The 18,938-nt window shown below is 47.1% G+C and overlaps 1 protein-coding gene and 1 non-coding gene across 3 annotated transcripts; both read right to left on the reverse strand.

Moving 5' to 3' along the window:
• Window positions 1–492: 492 nt before the first annotated feature.
• On the reverse strand, window positions 493–18,923 carry KAT14 (lysine acetyltransferase 14). 2 transcript variants are annotated; one of them, XM_038133083.1, is made up of 10 exons: window positions 18,631–18,923; window positions 16,808–16,926; window positions 13,523–13,644; window positions 11,696–11,877; window positions 10,752–11,168; window positions 9,318–9,889; window positions 8,678–8,814; window positions 7,995–8,170; window positions 4,761–4,951; window positions 493–2,265 (listed from the first exon to the last, which is right to left on the reverse strand). In XM_038133083.1, the coding sequence occupies exons 1-10, from the start codon at window positions 18,884–18,886 to the stop codon at window positions 2,092–2,094; spliced, it is 2,346 nt and encodes a 781-aa protein (XP_037989011.1). In that variant the 5' UTR covers window positions 18,887–18,923; the 3' UTR covers window positions 493–2,091. The 2 variants fall into 2 exon arrangements, with proteins under 2 accessions (XP_037989011.1, XP_037989010.1); XM_038133082.1 differs by having other exon boundaries at window positions 10,752–11,171.
• Window positions 5,110–5,274, reverse strand: LOC119699966. Its single transcript, XR_005256614.1, has one exon. It is a non-coding gene; the product is annotated as a U1 spliceosomal RNA (small nuclear RNA).
• Window positions 18,924–18,938: the final 15 nt, after the last annotated feature.

The raw sequence follows: 18,938 nt of genomic DNA on the forward strand, positions 1-18,938 counted from the left end.
CGTTCGTCCGCTTGTTTCACCACGTACTTTAGAAGAACCTCACCCCTTACAAAGCCATGGCTCCCACCCCGAGGATCACTCCACTGCCTTTGAGGATCTGGGGTTAAAGGAGCGACCTGGATAAAACAAGCTGGCTGCGGCTCAGCAGGTGACACAGGGCTGTTATAACAGCGTTGTCACTTGGCAGTCCCTGAGGGACAAAGCCACAGAGCAAGATGGTCCTCAAAATCTTCATGGCCGCCTTTGAGAACACAATGCAGAACCATCATCTTCTTCAGACTACTTTATATTTCCTAATTCAGTCTGGAAAGGAGGAGCTTGCTAAGGCCTGCATGCGTGTGCCTTCTCTGTGGGTGCCTGTAGGGAGATGAGTTTCTTGCCTTGGTCAGCTGCCCACACACATCCTCTTAGGGCCATACTGGAGTTTGCTAGATTCCAACGAACTAAGATGATGGAGAGACACCTTAACAAACAGTATGACTACAGACAAGCTTTTCCAAGGGAAAGGCTTTAATTCCATTCATAAAGACATATATTTCTTTTCTTTCAAAGTCCAGCTAACTCATAACATTAAAAACATTGAAAATTTTCACAGTCATGAAACAGGCAGAAATGTGCATGGATGTTTGGACACACAACCCTTGGCTGGGCTGGTTTTCCTTTCCACTACCGCTGGTTTTGTGTTGGTGATGATGGACACTGGCTACACAAAAACATACTTTGTGTCCTTTCCTCTTCTGTTACCAAAATGAAGACTCCACTAAGGCAATTACTGCTACAGCCAGGTAGCCAGCAGGTACACACAGCAGATAAGGGCAGAGAAGTCACATTTGGTGTGTAGCTCTCTGTGGGCTTGACGTGAAAGGACCATCCCAATGGATGTGATCCATAGTTAAAATGCCCAGCCTGACTTTTGGTCTGTGCAGCTTTTTGGTCTGTGCAGCACTGAAAGTCAGGCAGAGAGAGAAGCTGCTACATTGTGGAAAAGGGCAAAAGCCACTACCAGAGAAAGCGTTTGGGGTTGCATTTTTTAATTCTTGGGTATTTCTATTTATTCTTTGCCAGGTGAGCCTAGGTGCTTCCAAGAACTAGATCTGGGCCACCTCTGCCCTCTCCTCCCTCCAAGCTGCAAGCAGACTGCTTCTACAAATCAGCATTTCAAACATCCCCGCTGACTTTTGCTCTGGGTTTCTTCCAGCAGGAGGAGGTGGGTGCTGGAGCCTGTGAGGCTGCTCTGTGGCTAGAGGTGTGCCCACAGGGCTGATCTGCAGACCAACAACTGGCAGAGAGGTGGAAAGATTCCAGAGAGCTGATCTGGCAGCTGTGGTGCCCAACCTTGCCCAGACACAAACGCACCTGACACCGTTCCTGAACACAAAACACTGCGCGCTACGAGAACGTCACACTGAGCACGGGGCAAGGAGGGGAAGAGAAGGGAAGGCAGCAGGGAAGGAGCAAAACAAAGATGTCTCCTCTGAGCCTTGCATTTGGGACAACAGGAATCCACATGCTCTTCAGTATTCCTGAAATATGGTTCCAGGACTACGTTTCTGGCATGTGCAGAACTTTCCTACCGTTAACATCCAGCTACAGGCACCAACACCTTATTTCCCTTCACAGACTCAAGACAGTTCTGAACAAAGCAATCAAACCACAGAAACACTGAATGGTTTAAGTTTAGGTGTTCATTTTTGCTAATAAACAAAAACAGAGACAAAAACCTGCAACATTTTTTTGACAGTTTTCAAAACTTGAAATCCACGGGGCCCCTCTTAAGTGAAAAACACTTTTTTGTTTGCTAATGAGGCTCTCCGAAGTAATAGTGGCAGGAAAATTCCCCATAAGGAATTTCAATTTTCCAGTGGTTTCAGTGGATCCTAGTTGGCATTTCCAGGCCTCTCCCCTTGGAGCACAGGAATGAATCCTTTTGGATTGCATTTTCCACACACAACATCTCACTGTTGACATCCAAAGTCCTAGGGATAAACACACCAGCGTGTTGCAGCTCTCCTGTGGCAGCCAACATCCTCCACCAAAAGCGGGGGAGGGTTTTTGGATGGACTGGGCTTTTCCCCAGAGCCCTCCCGCAGCTCAGCGCCGCAGCCTGAGGAAGAAGGCGTGCTTGCACTCCTTGCTGTCCAAGGGGTAATACTTGTCATAAAAATCCAAAATGTACTCCTCGGTCTTAAATCCAAACTTCTGGTAGAGCAGCATAGCAGGGTTGCTTGCAGAGACGTGAAGGGTGACGTCCTTGCCCATGCAGGTCTGCCAAGGGAGGGGGAGAGGAACAAAAAGGAGATATCACTGCAAGAGAATGAGACAGCCTCTGGGGGAATGCGGAGGTGAGGAGATTCATCAGCTCAGGGATCCAAGGTACTGAGAAAATGTGAGAAAAGGCACAGGAGTTACCACACATAGCAACAGCAAAGAGAGTGCTGCTGCTGCTCCTCCAAGCCTTTGTTTCTGGGAAACGTGGATTCTCTGACAGTAAAAGGTTTGGGATTATAATTTGTCATCTGCCCATTGTAAATTACCAAAGTAATTGTTAATTAAAAATAATCTTGGTGTACAGCCCTGATCTCAAATACAATGGCCTGAAGAAAAGACAAAACATGCCAGAGGATCAGGCTCTGCACTCCTCCCTGTCAGCAAACAGAGCCGAGCTCTCTGGGACTGCCTGAGCACCTCTGTGCTGTCATGCTGGAATTCCTGCCTATCCCACCCAGCTCCTCTCCCATCCTTCAGGGCACAGCACTCGCCTCCTGAGAAGGCAGGAAATTCAGTTCAGACAGCAAATAATAGCATGGCTGAAGTTACCTTGAAGATCCTAAATTATTCTAACCAGCAACACTCTGATTAAGATGCTGAAATAATTTATTTTCCCCTTTCATCGAGTGACTTAATAGCATTCCGTGTATATTGAGTGTATTGTAACTCTAAAGTGAGAACAGTAATACCCTCTAGGAAATCTCCAAGATAGTACATTGAAGGGGAAAATTCTCAGGAATTCAAGGAGGGAAGGAAAAAAGAAATAATTGGAAGTTGTTTTGGGGAAAAGAAAATTTGAATGAGATCATAAAGAAAATGCAGTTTATTCCTCTGGGACAGATGCATGAGAGGATAGATTTTGACAGCAAAACCAGCCACCACTATTTGCATCAAACCATTTTCCTGTTAAGTTATGCTGTTCCCAAGAATTCAGCCCCAAACTCTGCACACTGATCCTAAAGTCAGCAACCTACTCTTAATCCAAGCAGAGCATCAAAGTGTCTCAAGCTACAGAGAGGAGACCCCAAGCCCAAGCAGGCTGCAAAGCAGCACCTACAGCCTGGAGACTGAGGAACAGAAGGTCACAACCACCATTGTTCCACGGGACTAAACCCCTTCTACCACTGTCAGAAAGTCAGCAATGACAAAATAAACCTCATGTGAGCCACACATCCAGTGCTGACCTCTCATTGCTACCATGCCTAATCAGACTCCAATCTCTCAAATCTGCTTGGCTTTTCTCAACAGGGAATTTCATGCAAGCAGGATTAGGTTAATTGATGTTATACATCCTACAAAAAGGTGTGAGGATTTTTTGTGGCTGACTTGCCAACTCCAGCATCCCAGCTCTGCTGGAGAGGGAAGTCTCTGAGAGTCCACCTGCTGGATCCCTGCAAACCTTGGCGCCTGTTCCCCCAGGTGTTGACATCTCACATCAACACACTGAGCTGAGGGCAATTTCCTTCAACACTTGACACAGAGCTGCCTGGGAGATGCCAGGGGTGAGTTTAAATGATATTGATTAGAGGCCTGTGTCAGCACTGCAGAGAGCTGTGCAGGTAGCAGTTACCCTCGGGCAGCCCAGGAGCACAAAGTGCTTTTCCAAAGCAGGCATCACTTTTCCCAAGGCTCTGCCAGCACTTCCTCACTCCCTACCTTGCTTTAGCCAAGAAAGAAGGAGGATAAAACAGTTTCAATTATGACTTTTTGTTAGTCAAGCTCATCTTGACTACAACAATGTTTCCCATGGGCAGCTCTGCCAAGAGAGCTCAGGGAGTGGTAAAACTGTGGAGTTGGCCCCTGTAAAGGACATGTATCTGCTTATATACCTGCATATATCTCCTTACTCACAATTAAGCTGCCTTTCCTGCAATTTAATTCAAGAAAGTCAGTGGAATTAAGGCCACTTGAATAACAGTATTCATTCAGAGATTTAATGAATTTAACTCCTTTAGTATCACCTGTTTAGTTGGCTGAGATTAATTTTCCCAAGTATTCCTGTGGAACAAGGCCCACTACAAGCTAGTTTAAACAATGAGGTTGCAAACACTTCATCATTAACTCAGCTGTATTTGAACCAGAGGATAAAAGCGAAAGTGAGTGATTGAGATCAGTAAGTGATTTAATGCATGGAATAAACCTCCAGGTGTTGTCAAGAAAGCTGCAATAATTCTAACTGACCCTGCCCACTCTTACCTCATTTCCTCCTTAAAGCCCCCACTTACAGTATCCCTTGCACACAAACTACTGACCACTGAAGAACACAGAGTTAAACCCAAGACAGCTCAAGTGTGCAGCATCCCTCTAATTCTGAGGACATGACCAAGATGGTTGTTTTCCTAAACATTTTGACTTCCAAAGCAGGAGCTATTCCCTCCCATGAACATTCACAAAAAGGGTTCTTACACTCTCCAACATCTGCAGGTGTGCACACAAGGAAGAAGTGAGAGCTGTTTCTCTGGCAGATTCAAGGGATGATTTCATTTCATTACCTGGATAAGATGGTAAATCATGAAGGTTGCAATCCCAGCTCTTCTCCACTCAGGGTGCACCAAGAGAAAAGAGATGTAAGCTTCGTTGTACTTCACGTCTGGCACCATAAAGCCAAAGGCAATGATAACTTTCTTGTAAAGGACAACAACACTGAAGTCTGGATACTGCAGGCACTCTGACAAGTCGATTCCTAGGGAGAAAGAGAAACAACAGTTGGAAGCACTGCAAACCAAAACAAAAGTGTTGATCAAATCCAGGGGTTTAAGGCTTTTTAGAAACATTCGATCCCTTATTTTTACCTTTATTTCAAATTTGTGATAGGAAGAGATCACAGCATCATAGAACAGTCCAAGGCCCCTGCTAGAACAGTCCTTTGTTACTACAAGCTATGCAGTCAAATTTCCCACATTTTGGGAAATCCCAGGGGTCAGGACACCCCGAGTGCAGGGGATGAACCCTGCCTTGGGAAAACCAGCTGCCTGATCCTGATGCCTCCCCTGGCCAGGTAAGTATGCAAGGGAAAAGATGATACAACAAAACAGACAAAACAAGATCTGCTTAGCAGGGAAGCTGGCGTGGAAATTCTAACAAAGCTGATTTCCTTTCAAATGACTCAAGGGTGAAACTGAAACTTAACTCTCTTCAGAAACAGCACACATGAAACCGGGCTTCAGCTTCGGTAGCATTGCCTACTGTGGTTTCTGTCTTTTTCCTCCACCTTGCAGCTCTTACTGCTGGTCTCCTGTGCACACTGAGCTGGTTGTGGAGCTGCACTGTGAGCCTGACCACAGCTTCCAACGCTATCAAAACACTTGCTTTTAGCATGCAAATTCTCTAATCTGGGGGATGAAGCAGCCTCTCAGGCAGTGGTGCTTCTGTGAGTCAGAGGCTGGACACAGAGACTGGGAGTTTGTTTCCTTGCCCAATCACCCTGCTGCTGCAGTCCTAGAGCACCCACAGAGCCTGTCAGCACCAAGCAGTGCAGCTCAAGGCACTGAAGACTGACTGCTTGATAATTCGTGTGGACAGACCCTAAACGAGATGCAAAACACAGAGGAGGCGTGCCAGAAACGTTTGCTTCAGCCTCATGTTGGCAATTGCAATGTATTTGGAACACGGGGTGACAAAATAGCAGAGTGTTTTCCAGTAATCATTCTTGATGAGATGCAAGACTTCAGAAGGCAGAGAAGTGGGTGAGTTATTTTCTTGCTCCAGAGTAAGCTGGGTGGAGCAAGACGTGGGAGGGATCGATTGGCAATAGGGAGCTGTGTTAATTAAGGCAAGGCTGCCGCTGCCTGTGGAGTGCCTGGCAGCGTGTCTGGACAGAACACCCATTGCCCCGGGCGCTGGTGTCTCTGCAGGGGGGCAGTTTTTCCTGTAGGAAGATGCTTAGCTCAGGATAGTTCACCACTGGAGACACTCCCGCCAGGGAGAGGTTTCCCGTTAGGGCACCAAGGCACTGAGACAACACCCGAGAACCTCTCTACCTGGAAACCTATTTCTGCCTTGGGAGAGGCAAGAACAGCTCTGAAAGGAAGGATTTGGAGGCTTAGAAAAACTAAGTGCTGGCTTAATGATGCTCACCCAGTGGCATATCCCTGCCTCCCTCCCCCAAGCTGTACCAGCTAAACCCTTTGCATCCAGGCTTTACATCCTGCATCCTCACTTCCCTCTCCTGCTAAACAGAACCAAGGTGCAACAATCACAATTTTTTCACCATGGAAAAGATCTGGATTCCTGTTCGGAGACTGATGGGGGTGTCAGCTTTCAGATTTAATGATGAACAGTTCACAGTTGGGTGGAACACACCCATGCTCCTTATGCTAAATAAAACAGGGTGAGTCCTGAAGAACTTTAATGAAGGTGCAACCCAACTTGGCCGGAACTTCAAATGCATTATCAGGAGAGGAGACACTGTGACAAAGCCGTTCAGCCTCTGCTGGGATTGCACGTGTCTCTCACAAGCTCTCAAACAGCTTGTGAAAGGAAAGGCGTGCCCGGTTATTTCCCCCCACACTGTGCAATTTGCATAATGAGTAGCAAAGAGCTCCCATCCTGACTGGGGCATATGGGCACTGCTGAACTACAGCCCTGCTGAATCACCATCGGCAAATCAAAACACAAAGCCAACAGTTACCTGGAATAAAGGTGTGTACTGTTTGCACTGGCCTTTTCTAAATTAGTCTGCTGCGTTGTTTGCTGATCAGAAGCTGATGCATGCAACAGATGAACATCCCTGTTATTACTTCAGAAGAACTAAAGAGTGCAGCCTCGTAACCACCCCCAGAAAGGGCAGCCATTGTCCCCAAAGAACCTGCAGTTCCAGAAAGGACACAGAAAAATACAAACCTAATCTTTCCCATACCTTGTAAATACTGAGGCTTGAATAAATAAAGGACATCACAGTGGAGCCTACAGTTGTAAAGCAATTCACTGAAACACAGAATAAGCTGAGTTGGAAGGGACCCTCAAGGATCATCGAGTCCAACTCCAGGCCCTGCACAGGACAACTGCAAGAATCACACCATGTCCCTGAGAGTGTTGTCCAGACTCCTCTGGGGCAGGCTTGGAGCTGTGACCACTGCCCTGGGGAGCCTATTCCAGTGCCCAGCCATCCTCTGGGTGAAGAACCTTTTCCTAATCCCCAACCTAAACCTCCCCTAACACAGCTTCAGAGCCATTTCATTGGGTCCTGTCATCACAGAGAAGACATTCGTGCCTGGCTCTCTGCTTCCCCTCCTGAGGGAGCTGCAGCCCATGATGAGGTCTCCCCTCGGTCTCCTCCTCTCCAGGCTGAACAGACCGAGTGACCTCAGCCACTCCTCAAACGACTTCCCAGCTTTCACTCTGACATATGCAGCTTATGGCTGCTAGGAAGAGACCTTCTCACAAACAGTAATCTCTGGTCTAAAACTGTTTCTTTCAACCCCTGATTCTTGCAAAACATTTCACTGGATGCTTAAGTTTAGTTAACTACTAACCTACCTACTACTCCTGTTAGCACCTATTTTTGTAAGTGCTGTGCTAATTAGGGCCTAATTGCCCAGTTTTATGCGATCTCAAGAGACAAAGACACCAAACCCTCGCCTCCACCTCAAATACATTCCTGTAACATCAGATAATGGGTTTCTAAGAACCAGCCACACACCAACTGAAATAAAATTTGGCCCAAGAACATTTTTTTTCTGAACAATACTTCTTTCTTGGAAACCCAAGCACTGGAGGAATCTTACCAGGCCAGAAGAATTCGTGGCACATGGAGTTTATAGTGGGGATGTGATTAGGGCGAACGTAGCAGTAATCAATGGGTGCTTCTGGCTCAGCCTTCCAGTTGAGATCATTCCTGTGTGGATTCGCCCGGATTTCTGCCAGCAGCCTGAGTTTTGGAGGCTTTGTCTCATAATCACGTCTGCCAGGAACGTGAAAAGGAAACACAAAAAGCAAGTGAGCAACAAGAACCGCCACTGCAGCTAAATGGGTACTGCCCATGAAATACCTTCTGACATGCTCAACCTTAGGAAAATAAAGAACAGTCTTCCATTCACAAGGGGAAACAGCCCCCAGCTCAGTAAAAACACCCTTGTGCCAGAGGCCAGGACACTTTCCAGACCCATAGCATGTCCAGCCGGTGTTCCCTTAGAGCATGAACAAGGAAATGACAGCTCTGACCCAAGAGCAGGTGCAACTCGCACTGAATGGCTACAGCAATGCCCTCTCTGCCCTTGCCCCCTCTTGGAGATTCCCCTTCCCAATGCAATCCGTTTCACTACTCAGCTAAATCAAACAGTATCCCTTCAGGGTTACCATGGTGCACTGGGTTGTACTTTGAGGAGGAGTGAGGAGCATTGCCCAAGAAAGGTGTCCTCTCCGTGGGCTGGCGGTGCACAAGCCAAGAGCAAGCTCAGACCCTCTGTACCTGATGTAGGGTTTAAGGACACGGGAGGTGTAAGGGCTGACAATACTGTGGTCTGTCAGCAGGTCTTCAGAGCCTACCAGGCGGTACAGAAACTTGCTTGTCTGCTGGCGGAATCCCTTCGTGGCGGGCAGCATTGTCTGCATGCACAAAAAAAATGCACAACAGTTGCAGGAAGGTCAGGCAGAGATTTAACATATGGAGAGAGAGTAAGGACCTCTCAGTGTGACAGGGTGGACTGGACCACGGTGGTCCCACCTCTGGACTCTGCTGAGCACTCCCAAATTTGGTGCCCAAATCTAAAAGTGCTGCAAGTCATCTCCCTCCTACACACATGAAAGAGCACCCACCTGTCTGGGTACTTCCAGGCCTCCACCACCAGCATTAGGGCAGGGCTGGAGTACAAATACAGCGACATTTGTGGTGCTGACACTGACAGACAGCAGTGCTGAACCAGCATGTCTCAAGAAGAAAGGGACATAGGAGAGCATTGGCGGGGACACAGCCCCAAGCCAAAATGAGATTTGTTCACATGATCCTTTTCACTTTAGGAGTCAGATAACCTCAATGTGACACTGCTGGTTGCAGCAAAAGCTTTAAAGTAACCAGTGCCAAAAGCTAACTTAGATTCGGGAACACCCACCTGGTATCTGTCCAAGATCCTGAAGTCCTGGCTAGTAGTTCTGTATGTTGCTTGCCCTACTGGGGACCTGGAGACACCACTTTCTTTGGCTCCATAAATCCCATCAACCAGGAGCAGTGCAGCATTCACAACCTGGTCCAAGTCAAAGAGTGGGAGTCCTCTCTCCCTCTTGGCCTGCCTGACCAGCAGCTTGCGCCTCAGCCTCCGGGCCTCTGGGGTCATGCTCAAAGCATTGGGACAGGCTTCCAGTCTCTTCAGCAGCAGCTTCTCCTCATAGATGCTAACTGAGGTGTGCTTGGGAACTCTGGGTTTAGCATCCTTCTCCAGCTGTGACTTGCCCTTGTCTCGTCCTCTCACCTGCAAGGGTGTGTTTGACTCTTCAGGATCTTCACTGTCACCTTCCATCCGTTCTGTTTTCTCTTCTTCACTCTCCACCTCTTGCTTGATCTGCTCAGCTGTCTTCACTTTTTTCCTGCTTGCTATCATGGTGCCAGCACCAGCTGTCCCACTGGGAGGGGGCACATACTCTATTCCTGGGTCTATGACTCCATCTCCTTCCATCTCCTCATCATCTGTGGAACAGATCAAAATAATTCAGGGGAAAGAAAAAATATTTTAAACATCCAAGTCCCATTTCAAAAATGGTTATCACAGCATTTTCCTGCTAAGAAACAACAATGTGGCTTTACCCAACACATTTCATTTTCTGTGTACTGCCAGATCTCCTGATTTTGGATGGGAGATGCTGAAAAGAGTCCAATTTCAGGACACAGAATCAATCCTGCACCTAAAGCGTCTTGTAGTTTGGCATCTGGAAACAGTGCCCCTCCTGAGCAGCAAGCACATGTTCTTTGAGGAACATTAAGCTGCTCAAAATTCCCAAAGGCTGGGAAATCAAAAAGTCAAGCTGGTGAGCTGTATCTTCAGCTAGCATACCCTCACTATTCTTCCTGTCACCCAGAAGACTGGCTCCTTAAGGAACCAGAATTCAGCCTGCATCACTGCTCTGCAATCTCAATGAACTTCAGCATCCATTAATCAGCAGAATCAAACTTATAAAATACTGGGATATTACCATGGGAATAAAATTTCTCCCATAAAAAACATTTGAGACAAAACTAGACTTGCTATGTAATAGTGTTCTCTGTGTTGCAGTGAAATGCTTCTGCTGATTGCTGTGTGAAGCCCACCCACTGTTTATTCAGGATCTCTCAGCAAATGATAATGGGGGATTCTTCTGGCCTTAGAAGCTGGTGATAACACTATGGAAAACCAGTCAATTCTCACACTCAACTGAGACAACAGAATATCGCCAGTTACTTTCCATCTTATCCTGAAAGGATCCTGCACCTCATTGAGAGCTTCTTTTTTAAAATATATTCCTAGAAAACTGCACACGGTCCATCACTAAAGGAAACCCATGGTGGCTCTTACCATGGAAGAGCGCCTGTGGCGGCATGACATCCGGGATGAGATCTGCTTCGGAGAGCAGGCTGGGAGTGGCCGAGTGCGAGGCGGGCGTGCCGGGAGCAGAGAAGTCCAGGGATGGGGACGGAGAGGGGCTGGTCAGAGGCGTGCGGTCAGACGAGCTCAGGGAGGAGAAGTCGATGACCTCTCCTTTCTCCAGGACGATGTCGGGCCGGCGGCAGCGGCTGCTGAACTTGACGGGAGTGGAGGAAGTGCTGCGGTCCAGGAAGCCGGCCGCCTCCTTCTGGGCTCTCCGAATGTCCTTGGCTTCCTGAGTGCGGGACCTCTTCTCCTTCAGCTCCATGGCTGACTCGACTGGATTGCGGCTCACCCGCTTCCGAAGGCCTTCCACGGTAATGATGGGATCCAGCGGGGGCTTGGAAGCTGCTAAAGGAGGAGTTTGCTTATTCTGAGCTCTTGCAGTCACTGGATTCACACTGTGCAGTCAAAACCACACTGACTACAGAGCTCAAAAGATGGGGTTTTCAATGTGACCAAGAAATTCACTCTGGCACACGTAGCATTAAGCCAGTGTATGACTAAAGCCTCGTTAAAGCCCAAATTTTTTTCCTCCACACAGAGGAGAATTTGCATCTAGTGACAAAAGATAAAAGACATTCCCCAGGGTAAAGAGAAGTGGGAAAATTGTGGATTTCAGCTAAAAAAACCCAACCAAAACCACTCTGCACAAGCCTCAAAACCTGTATGTCAGCACAATGGAAAAAAGGTAGTAAAATATAACAGGCTTCTCACAAGACAGTATATGCACCATAGTTCTCTTCAGTCAACCATTACAGCAGAACAAAACTAAGGAACTGTCCATGCACACAAACTGGGTTTAACTGAGCTTTCCTCACGTCTCCCAGCTCTGGCCCAGCAAGGAATCTACACACTACTGGGGACAGAGTTACCTTTTGCCTTCAGTGCAGATGCCGACAGCTTCTCTCCTTCAGGTTTCAGTGTTGGGGGTTTGTTATGAACCAGCTTCCACCATCCCGGTTCTCCAAATTCCTGTGCCCCCGAGCGGAAAAACAAGGGGCTCCCCACAGAGAGACAGCCAGCAACTGTGCTCCACCATGTTGAGGTCTTTTTCCTGTGGTGGGAGAGAGGAAAACAAGGGTTAGGTCCCCATTCACCAGGTGTGCTTCCATCCTGGACAGAATATTGTTTCTGCCAGAGGCACTGACACACAATCACTGAACTACTCCTGAAGCACTTATTTGGCCCCTTGGAGGCAGGGAGCTGCATTTAAGCCTTTCCCTCTGCTGGGCAGTGCACTCTTGCTGGGCATTTGAGCATTTTTTGTTCCTGTAGGAACTGGGGACAGGGCTAACTAAGATGTCACTTAGGGAAGAGGTGAGAAGAAATACTGAATTGCCCTTGTAGCAAATAACTGAGGTACTAGGTTCATGGAGCAGAGTTTAATCTCAGCTGCCCAGAATCTCAGGATTTCTTCTTGCCTTTGCACACCTCCACACGCAGAGGCTTCTGTACTTGCCAAGCTTGGCTGACTTGGTGTTCACTGCTGCCCAGGTGCTGCCCTTCCACACCTTGAGGTACTGAACCTCAAAGGTGGGGGATCAAACCCAGCTGCTGCAGCTCAAAGTCTGGAGTGTTACAGTAAATCTGGATAAGCTGCATTTCAATATGCCAAGGAAGATCTTTGCACAGTTTGTACTGCTACACGCACGATTCAGCTGTCTCTGTTCCTTCAGTGGCTTGTCCAGGCAAGCGGGAAGGCTGTGTCTGAGGCCAGGAATCACTCTCTGAATTTTAATCAGAGCAAGGAGTGCCCACTTCCCAGGGCAAGTCTCAAAAGGCAGCAGCAAACCCTGGGAGGCATTGGTTTCCTGAATGAGGGACAATGGGCCACCAGCTGCCCTCCTGTCAGGGTCCCTGTGGCTTCCAGAGAGGACAAATGCTAACATTTCTGAGAACAGAGCAAGGAGGCACAGACAAGCACTGAAAGCAAAGCCAAAGACCAAATCTGGTTAGGAAGAAAGGCCAGATCTTACGACAGAAGAAATCCCTGGGGAAGAAAAGAAGCTGTGAAGTCAATCAAATCTACAACTTCCAAGTATTGCTCAGTTCCTTCCCAGCCTCCACAGCACACACATTAACAGTGAAGCTTGGGTTTGAGAGCTTCAGCACGCTCGGAAGAAATGTGCTGTTCACCTGGAAAATAAAGGCTGCCCTCTACAAGAGGAGTTCCTACTCTGACAGGGTGAAAAACTTGTCAGCTGGTTCACACCTACTATGTAAGAGCCATTTCATTAAGATCTGAAACAATCTAAAAGATGAGGCCCAGTTCTTCTTGAAGAACTTGGTCCTTTGGCAAGCTTTATAGCCAAAGAACTTTGCTGGATCACATTTCTGTCCTAAAGTTTGGCAATACCAGGATCAGCCCACCCATTGTGACTGTTTAGAAAAATTCAATTCTTTGCAGGTTCATATGCTGCCTAAAGGAAGGTAAGAAATAATCCAGAATACATGCATTTGTATTGCTTTTCTGTGACATTCCTGGGGGTTGTTTTTCCCCAGCAAGAAATGCTGATTCTTTCTCAAGTGCACCCCCCATGCCTGCATTCAGATTCTCGATATTAAATCCTCCCTTTTTATGTCTTGTAAGGCTCAACAGAGATGTCAGCAAATTACCCAGGATTCTTGTCCATCTGTAAAACAGGCTTTAATTCCTTTGGCTCACCAACCAGACCCTCAGGAAAATATCTTGTCTTTACCTGTTCCCTAATAAGAAAGTCCAGTGTTTCTCAATAAAAGCACAAATGTCTTCTTTCCATCTGAAGTACCCCTGACGGCCCGTTCCTTCCAGAGACAAGTTGTACATTGCCAACATGACAACCTGGAACAGAAAGTGTTGGACACAAGTGAATCCCTTCTGCTTTTTCTGCTGAACAGACCCCCACAGCTGCCACACACACACAGATCTTTGCTCCCTCATAAATATCTCATTTTTGCAACATCTCATAGGCAACTTCTGCAATCCATCTTCTTCCTGGTTTTGTGCTGCCTGTTCTTGTCTATTGTTAGATGCACATTCTTCCAGAGATTTCTCCATCCCAGGGGAATAACAAGCTGCCTAGTTATGCAGGTTTGTGCTGAAACACAAGAATTGGGCAGCTGTTGTATAAATGAATTACAGTACAGCTGGGGTCTGAATGTAACGTGGAGGTAGGGAAACAGTGTTTCAAATAAATAAATAAAAAAAAAAGGTCACAAGTAATCCTGCTATCCAATACATCAGAAACACTGTGACAATGGTCTTCCACACACTTCACAACCCAATTCACTCTGACCTGTTACACACCCAAACTAAAGGGCAGCTTTGAAAAAATATCTCACCTCCTTCAAGTAAATCCTAGGTGGCCAACTGTTAATTATGTTTACTTAAATAATTTCAATTAATTTATTAGAAAGGAACTAAAGTCAGCTAGGCTGGGATCATCTTTCAACAATCACACAGCCTCAGTTTGGCACTAATTCAAATAACAACTTGCATTTCACCCTCAGAGAAGTCTGAAACCTGCTTTTCTCAGGGAGATGGGTCTCCTCACAGTGGACCTCGGCTTTCTGGGATGCATTGTCAAAGATGTCAAAATGAGAAAACACAGACAGCTTTCATGTCCCCTCCACCATATTCCTACCTCACAACCCCTCTCAGTTTGATAACTAGGATTTTGTGGGTTCTGAAGTCACATGGGACAATGTCTCGGGATGTCAAAATAATTCTCTTTCCAGCTGGCTAAAGATATGGATCTGTTGAAGCCACATACTCTGAAAAAAATCCAGAAATCACTGTCCCCATTCTTCCTGCTTCACGTAAATTAGTTTGACCATTTCTCTCAATTCCACTTACCCAGAAGCAGCAGCAGCTCTGGCTGCTGGAAGCCCAGGGAGATGGTCACAGCTTTCTTCCTCACCCATTTTCATTTTGTCTGCCCCTTGCCTGTGGCAATCTGAAGAGACCTGGGCAATGCCAGCAGCCTTTGCTTTCCCAGTCTGGAACCTGGTGAAACTCTGCCAGTCTGCTGCCAGCACAGACCCCTGCCTAAATCAACCTTTTTCCCTGGAAGGAGTTACAATCAGCGTTTCAAATTACCTTACATGACGATAAGGCTGAGTGCCTATGGGTAAGCATCAAGGAAAAGCCAACAAGGCTGATATTTTCAACAGTCTGCCAGCTTGTCCTCAGGACAAGTGGCCTCCTGAGCTGGAAGATGGGGACAGCGAGCAGAATAACAATCCTGTTATTCAGGAGGAAGCAGCTGGTGACCTGCTGAGCCTCTTAGATGCTCACTAGTCTATGGGAGCAGATGGGATCCATCCTAGGGTGCTGAGGAAGCTGGCAGAAGAGCTCACCAAGCTGCTCTCCATCATTTACCACCAGTCCTGGCTCACCAGAGGGGTAAATGATGGCTGGAGGTTGGCCAGTGTGACAGCCATCCATAAGAAGGGCTGGAAGGAGGACCCAGGGAGCTCCAGGCCTGTCAGCCTGACCTCAGTGCCTGGCAAGGTTAAGGAACAGATCATCTTGAGTGCCATCACTTGGCACCTACGGCATGGATTCAGGAGGGGCAGGTCCTGCCTGACCTCCTTTTATGACCAGGTGACCTGCCTGGTGGATGCAGGGAAAGCTGTGGATTTTGTCTACCTGGACTTCAGCAAAACCTTTTACACCATCTAGAGGGACCTGGACCGGCTAGATCCATGGGCCAAATCCAGCACTAGGAGGTTTAACAAGAGCAGGTGCTGAGTCCTGCACTTTGGCCACAACAACCCCTGCAGCACTACAGGCTGGGGACAGAGGCCGGGCAGAAAGGGACCTGGGGGTGCTGGCTGATGGCAGACTGAACATGAGCCAACAGTGTGCCCAGGTGGCCAAGAAGGCCAATGGCATCCTGGCTTGGATCAGGAATGGTGACCAGCAGGAGCAGGGCAGTGATTCTTACCCTGTACTTGGCACTGCTGAAGCCACACCTCAAGCCTTGTGTCCAGTTCTGGGCCCTTCAATTTAGGAAGGATGTTGAGGTGCTGGGGCACATCCAAGAAGGGCAACAAGGCTGGTGAAGGATCTGGAGTGCAGATCCTCTGAGGAACAGCTGGGGGTGTTTAGCCTGCAGAGGAGGCTCAGAGGAGACCTTATCACTCTCCAGAACTCCCTGACAGGAGGATGCAGCCAGGTGGGGATTCAGCCCCTTCCCCCAGGCAACAAGTGACGGGATGAGAGGACACATCTTAAGCTGCAGCAGGGCAGGTTTAGGCTGGACATGAGGAAGAATTTCTTGACAGAAAGAGTGACTGGGCATTGAGATGGGCTGCCCAGGGAGCTGGTGGAGTCACCATCCTGGAGGTGCTTAAGGAAACCCTGAATGTTGCACTCAGTGCCATGGTCTGGCTGACCACGTGGTGTGAGGTCATGGGTTGGATTTGATGATCTCAAAAGGTCTTTTCCATCCTAGCTGATCCTGTGATGTTCTGTGAGACAGCACACCATTACAGACCCAAAGGATGCAAACAGATGTTATTTTGATTGCTCAGATGTGCAAATGATTGGAACAGGGAATTCCAGCAAGGACTGATGCTAGTGCACAAGCAGCCAGGTTGGAGCTTTGTACCCAGGGAGCTGGCAAGCTTTCTGTTTCTATGTTGCCACCTCACCAGTTTTACATTTTCTTAGACACAAAAAACTGTTCATGCCTAGAAGCCAAATTGCACTTATTTTGCTTTTCCGAACCTGCTTGAAGCCATGAATTTATGAGCAACATAAGGGGAGGGAGAAAAAAAAAAAAAAAAAGAATGTGGTTTGTATGATTATATTTCAATTTCTCTGCCAAATGCTAAAGTTCTCATGTGCAGGCAATCCTCAGCTAATTAATTTCTGAAGTTCATGCAAATGCTCCTTTGTTACCAATACCTGATCCTCCTTTTCCAGATAGCATGTACACAACAACCAACAATTTCAGAAAGTCCCGCGGCTGTTCTGATGGCACAAACATTTCACTTACTTGTTGCCATGTTAACCTCAGACGTTCAAATTGCTCCTTCCCATCTTCTGAGCAATCAGAGCAAGTAAATCTGAAAAAGTTATCTCCTTTGAGGTAGCTGAGCTGTTCTCTCAGTTGACCTAAAATGGAAAGGTAAAAATCAATATTTTTGCCCTTTTATGGGAAAAAGTGCTGCAAAAGAAATGTGGATTTTTTCCAAGATCAGGTTTGTCTGAACAAAAATGACAGAACCACCTGTAAACCCCCATGCACCCAAAGTTACAGGTTCTAACCCCGTGTTTCTACAGCAGAGGAAAAAAAAAAAATCAGAGCTTCTAAACTCACCAGGAGTTAATTTACACAAACATGAACAATTGAAAAATGACATCAGAGGACAGGGAAACATGTTAAGACTAGAGTGCTTCTGGAAAGTGACACTCAAAAGATGTTTCTCTACAAGGATGTCATCTCTTTTACTGTATAATATTATATTTTTAATACATGGATACCCTGCTTCCATACTGAATTGCAGAACTCAAGTTGCAGATGGGGGGAAAACCCCTCACACTTGGTAAATTAAGAGGATTTCTAAGTGGCAATTCACTGTAAAAAAAGCGATTATTTGCCTGAGCACGTTGGCCATTTTCACATGAGACAACTGAACTCCCTAGAACAAATTATTAGGAAAAAGCACAGTGTCTCCCTTTGACAGCTCGTTTACTCTGCACGTGGCTACCCGTTGCTTTGCAACTGGCCTTTTCTGCTCCTTGGATTTGTTCCACAGCAACTACAGAGAGGAATACATTTGTAAAATAAAACAAGTTGAGTGTTAAATCTAGCGCTCCACGTGAGATAGCTCATGCTGCCTTGAACTGCTTCATTTTTTTATATTAATACATTTCAAATTACTATGTCCCTTTACTGCATAGTAATTAAATAGTCTGGGGCTGGTTTCATTACGTTAACACCTAAACATTCACTAACATGCTTTGAGAGCAGATTTTTACACTATAAATTTAGGCAAATCCTAAGAAGGCAAAAAGGGCAGCTCTGACATATCTGCAAGGCAGGTGCCACCTAAACAGTTCCTTATTTCTAACCACAAACAAATAAACAAACCCCACAAAACCAAAACAAATCAAACAAAAACAAAAAAGCAAACAAACAAACAAAAAAAAACCACCAAAACCCAAGCCAAGGTGGGTTTTTAGCAACATCTGGCTCTTGGATGTAACAACACATCAAATAATCCAGAATTTAGAATGTAAAGCAGTCTATTACACTGCTAACAGCACATATCTTATGTCAAGTGCCAGAGGAGAGGCACCAAATTCTGCAGCTTGCTCCTAACACCCTCCAGAGCTGGCTGCTGAAGGCTGGGCATGTTTCTAAGCCAACTTGAATTCACATTATTGGGAAAACATTAAGGTTGAGATTTAGCTATATGCTCCACAGGTGTGACAAATCAACAAGGAGGGGAAAAAAGTAACACACAAAGTCCTTTTCCTCCCCAAGGCTTTACAGCAAGGGTCATTATCTGAGTGAGCAGAGAGGTCAGATCACTTGGCCCAAGCCCCTGAACAGCTGCAAGAATTGTGAGGGTGGGCACGTTTCCGAACTTTGATGTCCTCTAGTAATTGAAGAAGACAGTTTGACTTCCTCAGAGAGAGCACCAGCTCTGGGCACACACAGCTCCGGGACTGAAGTGTCTCACACAGCCCCTGCCAGCCGGCATCACCCACCAAGGCGGGACAGGGAGCAGCCCAACAGGCTGTGAAAGAGGAACGCAGGACAGCACCAACACCTTGCAAACACCCACCACGGCCAGCACAACACAGCCTTACTTGCTGGGATCCACTTCTGGCACTTCTCACAGTAATAGGACATCTCCTCCATCCAGGACGCTTCACCCTCGTCGCTGTTCAGGGAGTCCCCGCTCTGGTCGTGCGATAAATCCACGGAAGCCTGGTCCTCGGACTCCACGATCAGGAGAGTCTCCCCTTCCACCTCGCCCTCCTCCAGGCCCTCCGAGGTGGAGGTCCTGGTGGCTTCATCGTCGTGGCGGCTGAGCAGCCCACTCATGTGGACGTTGTTGGCCATCCTAGAGGGAGCCTGCCCAACAATGAGCTGCCCAGCCTCAGACGTGGCACAG

This window comes from Motacilla alba, chromosome 3 (assembly GCF_015832195.1).
Source record: "Motacilla alba alba isolate MOTALB_02 chromosome 3, Motacilla_alba_V1.0_pri, whole genome shotgun sequence".
Lineage (NCBI taxonomy): Eukaryota > Metazoa > Chordata > Aves > Passeriformes > Motacillidae > Motacilla > Motacilla alba.